At 42.7% G+C, this 16,620-nt stretch overlaps 1 protein-coding gene across 2 annotated transcripts in view; it reads right to left on the bottom strand.

The window, feature by feature from the left end:
• chn2 (chimerin 2) overlaps nt 1-14,262 on the bottom strand; it is a 251,596-nt gene extending 237,334 nt beyond the window's left edge. Inside the window, exon 1 of one of the 2 annotated variants that reach the window (XM_073024500.1) lies at nt 13,561-14,262. In XM_073024500.1, coding sequence (XP_072880601.1) covers nt 13,561-13,606 — 46 coding nt within the window. In that variant the 5' untranslated portion in view covers nt 13,607-14,262. The remainder of the gene's footprint in view (nt 1-13,560) is intronic. The other variant, XM_073024502.1, reaches the window with a different exon arrangement.
• Nucleotides 14,263-16,620: the final 2,358 nt, after the last annotated feature.

Raw genomic sequence — 16,620 nt, 5'->3', positions numbered from 1 at the left:
GTGAATAGACCCGGATACCGTATTGCTGATACTATACTATCAGACCTCAACAGCACTGGATTGCCTGACTTGCCACTCCCAAGCTCTTTGCCCTTTCAGGACCTTTGGCCCCTACCTTAATTTCTTGCCACCCAACCCCAGGCACCTAACCGAACTCAGGTGTTTTGGTGACATTGAGCTTAACCACAAGCTATGCTGGCTGGAGTCAAGGCTCGATAGAGTCACCAATACCAAACAGATCAAAAGGTAGGGGCCAGACTGATCTTCCAGCTTCGGGGGTTCAGCTCAGGGTTAATAACCCAGCAATGAAGAATCCTTCTTCAGGCGAGTGTGTCAGTATTCCTGAATCTCTGTCCAGGACTTACAAGGCTGACAGTAGTGAAAACCACGAGGAGGAATCTGCTGGTATGATAAGGGATGCCCTGAACACCACCAAGAGCGAGACATGATGATCAAGGACAGACAGAGATGGAGGACCCACACCAGCAGGCATAACGGGTCTCTTGATTAGAGCAAGGAATTGGAGTCGATCAGAATCAGATTTAATGTCAGGAAATATGTTGGTTTGTGGCAGCAGTACAGCGCAAAACATAAAATAAGTTGCTACACGTTAATGATGGAGACAGACAGAGCAAAAGAAAAAACTGAGTTAGTGTTCATGGACGATTCAGAGGTCTAATGGCCGAGGGGGGAAAGCTGTTCATAAAATGTGTGGTTCTTCAGGGTCCTGCACCTCCTTTCTGATAGTAATGTGAAGAGGGCAGGTCCTGGGTGGTGAGGGTCCTTAATGATGATGCCACCTTCCTGACAGCACCTTTTGAAGATGTCCTTGACGGCGGGGAGGAGTGTGCCTGGCTGAGATTTGTCTCTGAGACCCTCTGTCTTTGAGTCTCTGAGTCACGACATGTGGACAAGTATTGAAAACAAAGTTGATAGTACAAGGTAAAATACTCTAGTGACACTTCTAAAACACAGCACAAGTTATATACAACGCTCTTGTACAGGTTAAACTGTTTTCTTCTCTTCCAATTTAAAAGATTGCAAGTTATTATTCCATCTGAAATGTTGGACTGAAGTACAAGATGGGTGGGCAGCACAGTGGCATAATGGTATCACTCTACAGAACTCTACAGAGATCACCAAGCAGTGTTGCTTTCCACTGCTGTCTAAAACGAGTTTGGATGTTCTCCCAGTGACCGCGCACATTTCCTCCCACATTCCAAAGATGTATGGGTTAAGGTTTGTAAGTTGTGGGCATACTGTGTTGGCACCAGAGCATGGTGACATTTGCGGGCTGTCCCCAGCACAACCCTTGCTTATTTAATGCAAAATGTACACGCCAGAAATAAAGCAAATCTTTAATTTTTAGAAATAAATATCCTTACAATTAGAAATCATTGCAATGAATACTGTACAATTAAACGTGATTGTTCAGCAACCTCATGTCTTGTTCGTAACACAGCGACACAAGTTTTGGATGGTCATCCTGTGATTAAGTCATTACTAATGCCGCAGCCATGAATCACTTTGCAAATGATGAAGCATGGATCCATGCCAGCATCAACTACATCAAACTTTAAGCCTTGAGCTACACTTTTGTGAAAGAATTATACAGATACATTAAACAGTTACTTATAACCAATATGGAGTATTTGGAAGGCTATGCCCACCCACAATGTTGTGCCGGCCTTTTAACCTACTCAAGATCAAACTAACCCTTCCCTCTGACATCGCCCTCCATTTTTCTATGATCCATGTGCTTATCTGAGGGTCTCTTAAATGTCCCTAATGTATCTTCCTTGAGCACCATCCCTGGCAGGGAGCTCCTTGCACACATCTCTCTCTGTGTAAAGACTTAACTCTGACAATCCCCTTTACTTTCCTTCAATCACCTTAAATCCATGCTCCCTTTTCTGTCTTGAGAAAAAATAAGTCTCAGCTGTCCACTTAATTTATGCCTCTTAGCACCATGTACACCTCTATCAAGTCACCTCACATCCTCCTTCACCCCAAAAACAAATACCCCAATTCACTCAACCTATCCTAAGCCATGCTCTCTAATCCAGGCAGCATTAAGCTGAAGCATTTCCAAGGGGCACAATCCCACCCTCTGACTGAAAATATCAACTCTGCCAAAGTGATAGAATCCATTATCTTTTGGAACACAGCGTGGTGAGTCATTGCTCAAACCTAAAGTCTGCAAAATTAATGTCTGACAGAAACCATATTGAACTCTCCTGGAAGTCTGAGGAAGGGAATTCTGGATTTCTGCTCCTCTATGCAAGAAAAAAGAATTTGGGGTGCACAATCCAAATAACTTCTGCAATTACTTGTAGTATGCTGCAAAATACAATAAAAGACCATAAAACAAAGGAGTGGAATTAGACCATTTGGCCCATCAAGTGAGCTCCATCACTGAATCCTAGGTGATTTATTTTCCCTGCTCAACCTCATTCTCCTGTCTTCTCCCTGTAACCATTGACACCATAGCTAATCAAAAATCCAATGACTTGGTCTCCACAACCATCTGTGGCAATGAATTCCACAGATTCACCACCTTTGCCTAATTCCTCCTCACCTCTATTCTAAAGTAATGCCCTTCTATTATGAGGCTGGGCGCTCTGGTCCTAGAATCTCCCACAAATGTAAACGTCCTCTCCATGTCCACTTTACCTAGATCTTCCAATATTCAGTAGGTTTCAATGATAATCCCCCCTCATTTCATTGCCTCTTCACTCAACTCTGGAAGAACATCAGGATGTTCTTTATTGACTTCAGCTCAGCATTCAATACTATCATCCCCTCAAAACTAATCAATAGGCTTCAAGAACTTGGCGTCAATACCTCTTTGTGCAATTGGTCCTAGATATCCTCACTTGTAGACACCAGTCAGTTCGGATTGGCAACATCTTCTGCACATCTCTATCAGCACCAGGCGCATCACAAGGCTGTGTGCTTAGCCCCCTGCTCTACTCACTTTATACTTATGACTGTAAGCCAAGTACAGCTCCAATGCCATATTTAAGATTGCTGACAGCACCACAGTCATTAGCCAAATCAAAGGTGGTGACGAATCAGTATTTTGGAGAGAGATTGAAAATCTGGCCGAGTGGTGCCATAGCAACAACATCTCACTCAATGTCGGTGAGACTAAGGAGCTGATTATTGATTTCACTGAGGAGGAAAGTGGAGGTCCATGAGCCAGTCCTCATCGGGGCAAATCAGAGGTGGAGAGGGTCAGCAAGTTTAAATTCCTCAATCTTATCATTTCAGAGGACCTGGTCCCAGCACACAATTGCCATTAGAAAGAAAGCAAGGCAGCACATCTACTTTCTCAGAAATTTGCAAAGACATCTAAAACTTTGACAAACTTGTAGGTGTGAGGTAGAGACTTTTATTGACCGGTTGCATCATGGCCTGGTATGGAAACACCAATGCCTTTCAACAGATAACCCTACAAAAAGTAATGGATACGGCCCAGTCCATCATGGGTAAATTCCTCCCCACCATTGAACATATCAACACAGAACACTGTTGCAGGAAAGCAGCATCCATCGTCAAGGATCACCATAAACCAGGCTACGCCCTCCTCTTGCTGCTGCTATGAGGAAGGTGGTACAGGTGCCTCAGGACCCACACTACCAGGTTCAGGAACAGTTATTACCCCTCAACGATTAGGCTCTTGAACCAGAGGGGGAATACTTCACTCAATATCACTCACCCCATCACTGAATTGTTCTCACATCTATATACTCACTTTCAAGGACTCTTCATCTCATGTTACATAGAAACATAGAAAATAGGTGCAGGAGTAGGTCATTCAGAATGTTCGATATTTATTGCTTATTTATTTAATATTATTTATTTTGTATTTGCACAGTTTGTGATCTTTTGTACATTTGTACATCCGTTGAGTGCAATCTTTTATTGATCCTATTGAGTTTCTTGTAATTACTGTGTATGCCTGCAAGAAAATACATCTCAGGGTTGTACATGCACTTGGATAATAAATTTATTTGAACTTATTCTTCTAAACTCCAGTGAGAACATGACCAGAGCCACCAAGTGCTCCTCGTATATTAACCCGTTCATTCCCAGGATCATTCTGCTATTCAAGAAAAAGTTTGCAGTGCCACAGGTTGGCCTTGACACATCCAAAATTAGGACTTCATTCTCCGTCTTAAAAAGTAACTTCAGTATTATGAAATCCAGGCGTGAGAATGGCATAAAATAAATGATGAAATTGTGGCTCCCTGGGGAAGCCGAGAAACATAACTTTCTTACCTTCAAAAGTCAATGTTTGGATAAAACTGATTTGACATCACAACAAACCAGCTGCCACATCGAAATACTCCACCTAAATAGGTTATCTATGGAAAGTAACCATCTAATGAGCTTAAAAGTGATTGATATAAGATATTTAAGTGTAACTTATTTTCTGTGTCAAGACAATAGGGTCTCATCTCAAAGTGTCGCCTCTTTATTCTTTTCTGTTGAAGCTGTCTGATCTGCTGAGGTTTCTCACACATTATATAAAATATTCCATTTTTGTTGTGCTGATTAGCTGATTAACCACCATAATTAACAATCCTGTACTTAATGAATCTGTACAGTGCCATATCAAACCTGCCTGAACCAAAAGAAAATGAGGCATCACTATTTATACTGACTAAAACATAATCACAACTCACTGAAGACTGATCCCCAGAGGGAAAGCAATTACTCAAGTTTATTTTTCTCCCAAAGTAGTCCCAGTCTTTGCTTATATTTCCAACCACACTGAACACATGCTGTGTAAATAATAATTTGTACAATTTCAAACAAGTATTAATTACTTCTGAAATCATTAAATATGCTAATACAAATTACATATCACATTTCATATTCCTATCTGAACCCAGGGCACCACTTTCCTACTTGCCTCTGTTCTTCAGTTCTTCACCTGGGCTCAGTTACACAGCAAGTTTATAATTGCACTTGATTACAGCAGTGTAAATGAGAGGGCAGATCATCTGCATAAGCAAAGCCAGTTACATTATCTTGTATATTGTTACCCAGCATGTTTTTGTTCTGTCGTCACACAAGCCTTTTCATTAAACGTATTCATAACCATTTGAATTTTATCCTCCTCATTTTAAGTTGGGCCTCAATGCAGCCATTAGTCGCCTGCGTTTCCTTGCTGGTGTCCGATTATTGGAATTCACCTTTTATCCCAAAGCATGCGTCGAACATAACAGCAGTGCACAGGCCCTTTGGCCTTTGATGTTGTGCCAACATTTAACCTAGTCTGAGATCAACCCATCCCTTCCCTCTCATATAGCCCTCCAGTTTTCTTTCATCCATGAGCTTGTCTCTTAAATGTTCCTGATATTCCTGCTACTACCAGCGCTCGTGGTAGCCTGTTGCACACACCCACCACTCTGTGTAAAGTATTCCTCTGAGGCCACCCAGACCCCCACTGTGCTTTCCTCCAATCACCTTAAAATTCTGTCCCCTTTCATTAGCCATTTCTACCATAGGAAAAAAGTCCCTGGCTATCCAGTCTTGTCATCTTGCAAACCTGTACCTCCCCTTCTCCCACACTCCAGTGAGAAAAGCCCTAACCTGCTTAACCTATCCCTACAAAGAATGCTCTCCAATCCAGGCAGCATCCCTGTAAATCTCCTCTGCACGTTCTAAAGCTTCCACATCCTTCCTATAATGAGGTGACCAGAACTGAGCACAATATTGCAAGTGTGGTCTTACCAAGGTTTTATAGAGCAGCGACACTTCCTTGCAATCTTGAACTCAATCGCTGGCTCAAATGCCTCAAGAGACAAGTAGGAAAGTTCCGAGGACAGGAGAGTATTTGGAGGCAGGAAATACCTTTGCCTCATCTTAACAAGTATAAAAAGGTAAAATGGGCTGGCCAGGACAAACCCCACACACAAAACCCTAGGAATCTTTTGACAGACTGCGAAGTCCTTCCTCCATGGATAACCTTTGCCAGCTGTGGCTGAGTTTCCAGCCCTATAACCCTCCCCCCCCCCCCCCAGTAAGAATCAGAATCATTATCACTGACACATGTTGTGAAATTGTTGTTCGGCAGCAGCACAGTGCAATACATAAAAATCACTGCAAGTTACAATAAGAAATATTTTAAAAATGGAAATAAAGACTGCATAAAGAGAGCAAATAGTGAGGGAGTGTTCATGGACCGTTCAGAAATCTGATGGCAGAGGGGAAGAAGCTGTTCCTAAAACAGTGAGTGTGTGTCTTTGGGTTTCTATACTATACCCCCCCTCCCCGATGTTAGTAATGAGAAGAGGGCATGCTCTGGGTGGTGAAGGTCCTTCATAATGAATGCCACGTCTTGAGGCATCACCTTTTCAAATCAAAGTTCTTTCAGATCCTGCACCAGGTCTGGGGAATCCAGTCCAGAAAGCACCTGGAAACCCGGCAGCAGAAGTCATTAATGAATGCTGAAATTTAAGAACTGCTAGCCAGTCAACATGGGTCTTTTCTCATTTTATTGTGTTGGAGCAGGCATTATGCCAAACCCCTTCAGTTTATTTCATACATTAATATCTTCATTTAATAACACTGAAGTTTGGTTTTAAGAATGAAAATTAAGTACGGTACTAATTTTGGATGAGTTCAGGGCCAACCTATGGCATTGCAAGTCTTTTACTGAATAGCAGAGTGACCCCATGAATGAAAGGGTTAACATATATGGAATGCTTGATGAGTTTCCTAAGGCTGTCATAGCCGGAGTGGTAGTGGGGATAAGCTCCCACTACCTATAATGCGTTCCAAATGGCATGCGACTCTAACAGTCTCTGACAACCAAGTTCAACTGTTAGCCTTCATGAGCAGCTTAGTTACTAGGCCCGGCTGATCTGTTTCTACTGACAAGAAAGGTGGACCACTGGTGCCTCAAAGCCAGTTACTTTGGGCAGGTGGGCCTTGGACAGCAGCCCACCTAGGAGAAGGAAAACTCTGATTTTAAACCTCCGCTGCCTTGCAGCTGTACCCACCCATGGGAAAGGCTTTGGGAGTAAACCCCGAGGAAGAAATCCCGAACTGGGGTCCCTAAGGCAGTTTGATGTTGTTTACAACCTCACTCTGGCAACCTCTGCGACGACACTGGTGCCAAGCTGTATCGGTGCTTGCCCTTCCCTTGGACTACATCAGTGACGTGGAGAGGGGGAACCTGCTGCATGGGCAACAGCCGGTTCTTCAAATCTTCCCGCCCAGGCTTGTGCCCTGGAGGGGACACAGTCCACCAGAGGCAGAAACCCATGATCCCTGGGATCGACGGCTTCTGACTGATGGGTCTGAGTCAGTACTCAATGGAATTTAGAAGAATGGGTGAGGTGGGGGATCTCATTGAAACATACTGGATATTGAAATGACCAGATACAGTGGACATGGAGAGGATGTTTTCATTAGTGGAAGGGTCCAGGACCATAGGACACAGTCTAAGAGTAGAAGGACATCCCTTTAGAACAGACATGAGAGATTTCTTTAGCCAGAGAGTGACAAGTCTGTGGAATTCATTGCTACAGACTGTTATAGTGGCCAGTAGCCACTATAAGAGGGTTGACAGGTTCTTAACTAGTCAGGGCATCAAAGGTTACTCGGAGAAGGCAGAAAAATGGGATTGAGTGGGATAATAAATCACCTATGATCAAATGGTAGTGCAGACTTAATGAGCTGAATGGCCTCTTTTGCTCCTATGGCTTATGGCATTAGCTACTGGCTTCCCAATGTAACGTGCAGTTTCAGATTCTAACAGTCTACCAAAGACTCCTCCATCATCTCTCTAGACTTTGAAAGATCACAGAACAAGAAAGGATCATGATGTACTTTGTAACAAAAAACCCACAAGATTGACAAAGCTTATCTATTCATTATCTAGTTTTTATTAAAAACAACCACTGCTTCTGAACCAGAACACAACCAAACTAACCACTGAACTTGACACTGGTCGTTAACATAACTAATAAGGAGAACATTTAGGAAAACATATGAGGTTGGCTTTTATTGCAAGAGCATTTAAGCCACTAAGTAGAGTTGCAGATCAATAGATTTTTTTGATGTTAATCAAGAGTTATGGCGCAATTGCAGGAACATGACACTGAAATAAACGTTCATCCATGAACTTACTGAATGGTGACGCAGACACAAGAGCCCAGAAGGCTTAGTCCTGTTTCTATTTAAGTTCTTGCAGAGCAGTTTGAATGCATGCACCATGCTCAAATATGGAGCGAGCTAACATTACCACAAAATGCCTCTTTTTAGCTGCTGTACAGATCCTATGTGATAATTAAAGATGTGATGCGGAGGCTGATGAGGCCTCAATTGAAGCATTGTGAGCAGTTTTGGGCCCCTTATCTCAGAAAGGACGTGTTAACATCGGAGAGGGTCCAGAGGAGATTCACAAGAATGTGAAGGAAAGGGTTACCATACGAAGACAAATTGATGGTTCTGAGCCTGCACTTGCTGGAATTCAGAAGAGTGAGAGGGGGATCTCATTGAAACCTATAAACTGATGAAAGGCCTCGACAGAGTGGATGTAGAGAGGATGTTTCCTGTGTGGGGGGAGTCTAATACCAGAGGACACAGCCTCAGAATAGAGAGATGTCCATTTAGAATGGAGATGAGGAGGAATTTCTTTAGCTACAGGGTGGTGAATCTGTGGAATTTGTTGCTATAGGCAGCTGTGGAGGACAAGTCATTGGCAATGTTTAAGGCAGAGGTTGATAGGTTCTTGATTAGTCTGGGCATGAAGGGTTATGGGGAGATGAAAAGATGAAATAACAGAGTAGACTACGGTAAATGGTCAAAATGGCCTAATTCTGTTCTTTTATCTTACGATTGTACAACAATTCAATGTGAGAAAAGCCTATAAGGAAGATTATAAAAGATATTCATTGTAAACAAGCTGTCACAGATAACAAGGACAGCAGAGATATGGTGATCTTTAAATTTTGGGATTGAGAAGTTATAGCCAGAGCGGACATTAAAGTGCATCGCAAGATGCAAAACTGAGATACTCATACTAAATGAGCATGGTGAACAGAAAATGCTCTCCAACCCTCATTATTACTACCTTGAAAGTTTAATTGTTTCTCTCACTACAGGTGCTGCCTAATTGTCAAGATTGTTAAATGTCATTTCAAGTACACAAGTGCAAAGGAGAACAAAATAATTCTTACTCTGGATTCAATGCAGCACAAAAAAAACCCCACACTAAATACAAGTACATAAGATGTATTATGTTATGTTTAAGATAAATTGGTTGCATGTCCAAAAATTGACACTGGGCACAGGAGTGTCTGTACATAAGCTGACTCTGACTAGAAATGATAAAGTTGTGGTGGGTGGGATGTGGAGGTGTTTGTTGTGTCTGCACAACTGCATATCAAATAAATGAAAGCACACACGTGGCTTTAACTGGTATATTCACATTGCAGTGGAAGAGAGAGAGGGAGAGAACAATGAGCATGCACAGATGACAGATCAATATATAGGGCTAATGGGATCATTGCTCTAAAAGAAATAGATCCATATATTACAATGCTGATCAGCTTTACTGATTGGGGAAAGTTACTGTCCTTGAGTCAGCTGGTCCTGGTGTGAATACTTCGCAGCATCCTTCCTGATGGGAGTGGATAAAGAGCCCATGAGCAGGGTGGATGGGATCCTTCATGATATTACTGGCCCTTTTTCAACACTTTTCTGTATTTCTGTCCTTGGTGGTGGGTAGGCTGTTGCAAGTAATGCACGGGGCAGTTTTGACTACCTGTGGTAGAGTCTTCCTTTCCACTTAGTGCAGTTTCTGTGCTATGCAGTGGCACGAGTTAGGATATTCTGCACCGTGCATTTGTAGGAGGACGCGAGTATAGATGTGCATAGACCAGCTCTCTTCAGAAAGTAGCAGTGTTGGTGAGATTTCCTAATTGTATACGATGTTATCTCGGACCATGAAAGGTTGCCTCACCTGCTAGTTCCAACATTTACAGTCTCCCCTCCCCCCCCACAGATTTCCAGCAGAAAGAATTAGCTGTTCACCAAACACATTCTTCCCTCCCCCCACATTCTGCAGGGATCACTCCCTATGCAACTCCCTTGTCCACTTGTCCCTCCCCACTGATTTCCTTCAGGGTACTTATCCTTGCAAGCGGAACAAGTGCCATACCTGCCCCTACACCTCCTCCCTCACTACCATTTAGGGCCACTACAGTCCTTCCAGGTGAGGTGACACTCACTTCACCTGTAAGTCTTTTGCAGTCATCTACTGTAACCAGTGCTCCCGGTGTGGCCTCCTATATATCAGTGAGACCCGACATACTTAGGGAGACTGCTTCGTCAAGCAGCTTCGTTCCATCTGCCACAAAAAGCGGATTTCCCAGTGGCCACACATTCCAATTCCACTTCCCATTCCAATGTGCCAGTCCATGGTATCCTCCACTGCTGTGATGAGGCCACTTTCAAATTGGAGGAAGGACACCTTATATTCTGTCTGGGTAGCCTCCAATCTAATGGCACGAACATTAATTTCTCAAACTTCTGGTAACTGCCCCACACTTTTCACCATTCTCCATTCCTGTTTCACCTTATCTCCAGTTGAGGTAGATGGATGGAAGTTTCACACCATCACTCTGATGATGAACACAGCACTGCAGTCACTTGAACAGAGTTTATTAAAGAGCATTCTCACAGAACCCATTTTAAACTACTGTCATCTTCATGAACTAACACTAAAGCTTCCAACCATTTAAATGAGCACAGTTTCTCTCAATCTGCCAGAATACACTCCCAGCTGACTCACTGTGATGTCAGCCCCGCGAAGTTTTGCAATCTGTTTATTCATTCATTTTAAGACCTAGATTGTGCATACAGAAATTAATTTTATTCCAAAGGTTAACAACAATATTTTTGTTTTAAAACATAAAGGTGTTCTGCAGACATTGTGGAAGTTTACTAAAAACATACAGTCTGCCAAATAGAGTGGAAACATGCATGAATACATCCAGATCACTTCAGTCAACATAAATACAAATCCATAATACTTATGTTTACTTTTTTAAAAAATGGATTCCCAAATGTCACTTGTAAAGTTCAAAGTAAATTCATTATAGAACCCTGAAGTTCATTTTCTTGTGGGAATTCTTTGCAAATACAAAGAAACACAATAGAATCAATAAAAACTGCACACAAGAAGGAAAAATAACCAACGTGCAAAAGACAATAAATGGTGCAAAAAGAAAAAAAAAACAGAACAATACCAATAAATAAATAAATAAATAAATAAATAAGCAAGCAAGCAATAAATATCAGGAACTTGAGATGAAGAGTTCTTGAAAGAGAGTCCAGAGGTTGTGTGAACACTTCTGCAAGTGGACAAGTTGAGTCAAATTACCTCTAGTTCAAGAACCTGATGGTTGAGGGTTAATAACTGTTCCAGAACCTGCTGGTGTGACACTAATATATCCAACTACCAGTATTGGCTAGGTTATCATGGTAAGGTACCAAGCTATTTTTAAAAAAAATCAGATTTGAGTGCCAGAGGGAGATACACCTCTACCACAAGAGGTGTAAGGTGCTCCACTAGCCTGTTGGACACCCTTGGACAAGTGAAGCACCTGCTTACTACCCGCCCAAACAGATCAGGGTCATACGAAACCAAGGGAGCAGGTGGTGGATGGCAGTATGAGCAGCTGTTGCAGATCACAAGCCCTGGTTATGTGACCACTGACGCCAGGCAGACAATCTCTGAAGAACATTGATAATGACTGGGGTCACCCGTCTTGTAAAGACACTGCCCAGAAGAAGACAATGGCAAACCACTTCTGTAGAAAAATTTGCCAAGAACAATCATGATCTACTTCAGACGATGCAGTACATAAAAAACTACCTAAACAGACCACAAAGGGTCACAGAACAGCTAAGATTAAAGCATCTGGAACTTGATTTGGAAAGGATCAAAAATTTCACAATGTTTTTCCTAGTCTGCAAATCAACAAACTGCACATTTTACAGAATTGCGTGGTATCAACAAGTATCATTTTGCTCTCTAAAAGAATACAAATGTAATTTTTAGAGCTGGTCACTGTTACAAAATATAGAAGCGACCTACATCAGTGATCAGTTTAATTTGCAAGGTATTAGGAGTTTGGTGTGGTGTGTTGGTTAAGGTGTGACATGCAAGAAAAATCTACACTTATAAAGAATAAAGAATTATATAAAACAAAATTTGAGGTTAAAGTATGGACATGGAATAAAATATGCATAAATAAATACCAGCATGTATTTACAATAGAACCAGTGTTATAAAAAGTGCTCTAAAGTGTTTACCATGCAGTGATGGGAATATCAAAAGATACTGCACAAGGCGCTGGAGTATAACTGAGTATATTTCACCTATAGAGCATTTTAAGTCATTGCAATTCTAATAATATATTATTGATGTTAACTTATTCCCTAATCAGGAATATTCTTGATTCATTTTATCAGATACAATAATTACTGAAATTACTTTTAAATAAAATGGAACCATTCTGCAGATTTTTTAAAGAAATTAAAAGTGACAATATTAAATGAACCCGCTTTATCCATTAATCATCATTATCTTCCCATACAAGTCCCCAGGAAAGCAAACAGCAGGATAATTCACTTAGGTCAAATTTTGTCACTTTAATTAAAAATCATCTTAACTACTCTCTACTTCAGCTATTCTTGCACATTAAGCCCTGGGAGTTTGTAATATTCCGAAAGATCGCAAAAGAATCGACCTGCCATAATGTCCCAATATTGCAGTAACATTTTAATTGATTGTTCTGACCCAATTATGGCTAAATTTCAAAAAGAAATGTATTCTTCCTTATCCCCATTTCCCCAACATTTATTGAAGAGAAAACACATCGTCAAAAGCATCAATTTGAATCTTGGTGAAAAACTATTAATTTACCATACAGTATCAATCGCAGTGTTCTTATAAAACAGCTTCATTAGTTGTTGTTTATTCAATTAACAGATCATGGTTAATTTATGCCTCGTCAGAGCATTTTCTCTTTAAAAAGAAAATGTCTAATATTATTAGAAATAATGATACGCCGTTAAATGTTTACAAAATTAAAAAAGGCTACTCATTTAGTAATTCGCATGTATAATTATAGCTCGAGAGAAATGTAATGAAGAATTATACAGCTGCTGTCTGCTCTGGAACCGAATGACGGCCAAAACTCATCTCTCTGCACAGCAAATGAAGCGATTACTGGTCGCAACTACCGCTTGAAAAGGACTGGCGTTTTATTTTGGAGACTGGGGAGACTTTCAGTGACTTGTGTAAAGCTAATGTTATTAAGCATTCGTCTTAAAGAACCAATGTACATTTCACCATAGCAGCTGATTTTATTTTATATAAAGAAAACACGGTTCAGTAAACACCGTGTTACCATGGATTAGGTGCTTAAACAATAAATCGTCAGGCAACACTCACCTAGCGCCACCAACAACACATATAAGCACACAGTTAGCTCTAGGGACTCGCTGCATTTGTCGTTTTGCCCTTACCTGACGAGACTGATGAGCCAGATAAACTGGAGTTACTTGATGCCATTCTGGACGGATCTGCCGCCGATCTGTTGCGGATTTTAATGCTGACACGCCGGCAACCTTTTCCGTGTATAGCCCATTTCAAACCACTTCCTGAACTGTCAAGTCGGTGCGTTGCCCTCCGTCAAACTCCCCCTCCCGGGGCAGAGCGTGTGCGCGAGTGGACAGCCTCTGCCATCCGGCACCCACACAACAAGCTGCGGTACAATGTTTCCAACTCGATTACCCCTGTAACAAAGTGACGAGCGCCACAGTTCCCGAGTCGGGGGCTGCCTCGCTGCTTGAGACGCTCACTCAAACTGTGCTCCACGATCCCCAACAGTCCACAGGATCTCCAGCCAATAAAAAAAATGACAGGATAGAAAGAAAACCAGGAGCCGCAAACACTGCAGTCCACGAGGCTCTGATAACACAGGAGTGTTTTGTTTTATATAACGCGAGTGTTACAAATTATTGCCTGCGCCATTTCCCGAACAGTCTAGGGGGTATTGTGGCCGGTACCATGTGTGCAGAAAGCCAACTCGAAGAGCGCCCGACCGGAGGCTGCAAGCCGACTGGACATTCTACCCACCGCCTCCACTGCCGACTCAGCGCCTTCTGGGATCTGTGGTCCCCTCGCTCGGCCGGCGCGTCCACTCCAGGTAGGGCAGGGAGAGCTGTGGACTACAGCTCCCGTGATCCACCGCCAACCCCAGCCCCCGACCCGCCGCTGATTGGGAGCCTCTAGTTCCACTTTGATTCGTTGTGGCTGCAGTAAATCCCTGCGAAGTGATTTCTTCAATACTCCGTGCCTGCTTCTTTTAATGGTATTGCGCTTGTGCCAATGACTAATATGATCTGCCACGCAAATATGAAATATAAATCGAGTATATATAATATGCAAGTATTATATAGGATCCACTTTTGATTCTGGCAGGATAAAGTTGGCCGCATGCCATGTAAGAGATCTGTTTGATATGGAACGTACACTGTGTATTCAGCATACACTCACAAAACTTAAGAGAAGATTGGAAGTATCAAGGGCTCAAAATGTGTGCAGACATGTTCTTAGAGTTTAGCCAAACATCCTTAAATATTCCCACAAAAGATTCACTTTAAACTTAATCCACGTTTCCCAGAATCAGGTTTATCAGTCACTGACACGCGATGAGAAGTTTCAGATTCAGATTTACTTATCACATGTACGTCAAACACACAATGAAATGTGCTGCTTGTGTTGCTTGGCCAGCCACACTTTCTGGCGCCGACATAGCATTCCCACAATGTTCGATAGAACGACACGGATTTGCTGCTTAATGGCAGTTGTATGGTGCAAACACATAAAAGTATAAATTACAAAAAAATAGATAGTTCCTACTCTCCGTTAGCGTGCAGATCACCCTTGGGCAAGGTGTATCACCCGCTTAGCCCCCAACCCCCAGCCCGATCAGGGTCAGGTGAAGATACGGGAGCAGGTCTGAGCAGCTGGTGCATATCACAAGTCCTGGTTATGTGACCACTGACGCCAGGCAGACGATCTCTGGTGAGTATTGGTAATGGCTGGGGTCGCCCATCTTGTGAAGACACTGCCCAGAAGAAGGCAATGGCAAACCACTTTGGTGGAAGATTTGTCGAGAACAATCCTGGTCATGATCGCCTACGTCTTATGATATTGCACATAATGAATGAATGATTGCACTGTACTGCTGCCATAAAAGAAGAAATCACACCACAGACATCAGAGATAATGAACCCGACTCTGAGTCATTTCTTTACATTTCAGTTTCTTTGGGTATTGCCTACCACTCCTGACTCTGCAGTCTTCAGCTAGGCTTCCAGCTGTGAGCAAAAGTGCTGATGATTCACAATGAACAGCGCAACTAATGCTGAGGTAATGATTGTGTCAGGAGGACAGCACACAAGCTGTTGCATGTTTATCATGGCCTTCAACTTGTCATTGGTACAGTAACCTTGAAAACCTTCTGTCCTCTTTGAGAAGGAGGGTTCCTTCCCTACAATAAGTGTCTTGCTTATCTTCTTTGCATTCTGTGGTGAACTACATATACCTGTCTGGACTCCCCCCCACCCCCTCCCCGCTGACTGCTCCTGCGGCTCCTCCCACTGACCGTGGCTCCCCCACAGACCCCGGTATAAAGGCGATTGGGGCCTGAGCCCTGCCTCTCAGTCTCCAGGATGTAGCATGGTGGTCAATTGCTGCTTGTTCTTTCTTCCAGTCAATAAAAGCCGATATCTCACCTCACGTCTCAGAGAGTTATTGATGGTGCATCACATTCTAAAGTTTTATCCATCTCAGCACCAGCAACTCTCCTGCTTGTCTGAATTTAGCAAAGCAGACAATTCCACACTGGGATTGAACAGGAAGCTGCAAGATAATCGATGCATAAATTGACCATGGTAATGTACAGGAGTCAGCATTGTGGCTTCACCTGCACTTGCACTGCGATTAGTCCAGAAGAAATAGAACCAGGATTCCAGTCCATTGAGTCTGCTCCACATTCAATCATGGTTGATATCTGGCAGCTTGTACTCCTTTTCCTACCCCGCCTTCTTATTCTGCATTTTTCCCCTTGAACGTCGATTTCTCTAACTTGCAGTAATTTCTCCCCTCTCCCGCTCCTCTCTTTTTCCATTCCTGATTCTGGCTCCTCTCTCATCCCTTCTCTTCTCCTCACCTGACTCTGGGGCCCCTCCTCTTCCCTTTCGCTCCCCTCCCATCAGATTCCTTCCTCAGCCCTTCACCTTTTCCGTCTCTCACTCCCAGCTTCTCACTTCATCCCCCCTCTCCCACCCACCTACCTTAACCCTCACCTATCACCCTCCACCTTGTACTCCTTCCCCACTCTCCACCATCTTATTCTGGCTTCCTCCCCCTCCCTTTCCAGTCCTGAAGAAGGGTCTCGGCCCAAAATGTCAACTTTATTCCTCTCAGAGATGTTGCCTGACCTGCTGAGTTCCTCCAGCATTTTGTGTGTATTGCACTGAAATTTATCACTTGAGTTAACAGCCAACACAACCTAA

This window comes from Hemitrygon akajei, chromosome 20 (genome assembly GCF_048418815.1).
Source record: "Hemitrygon akajei chromosome 20, sHemAka1.3, whole genome shotgun sequence".
NCBI lineage: Eukaryota > Metazoa > Chordata > Chondrichthyes > Myliobatiformes > Dasyatidae > Hemitrygon > Hemitrygon akajei.
The sequence above is the reverse complement of the archived record's forward strand: the minus strand, read 5'-3'. Positions and strand labels throughout refer to the sequence as shown.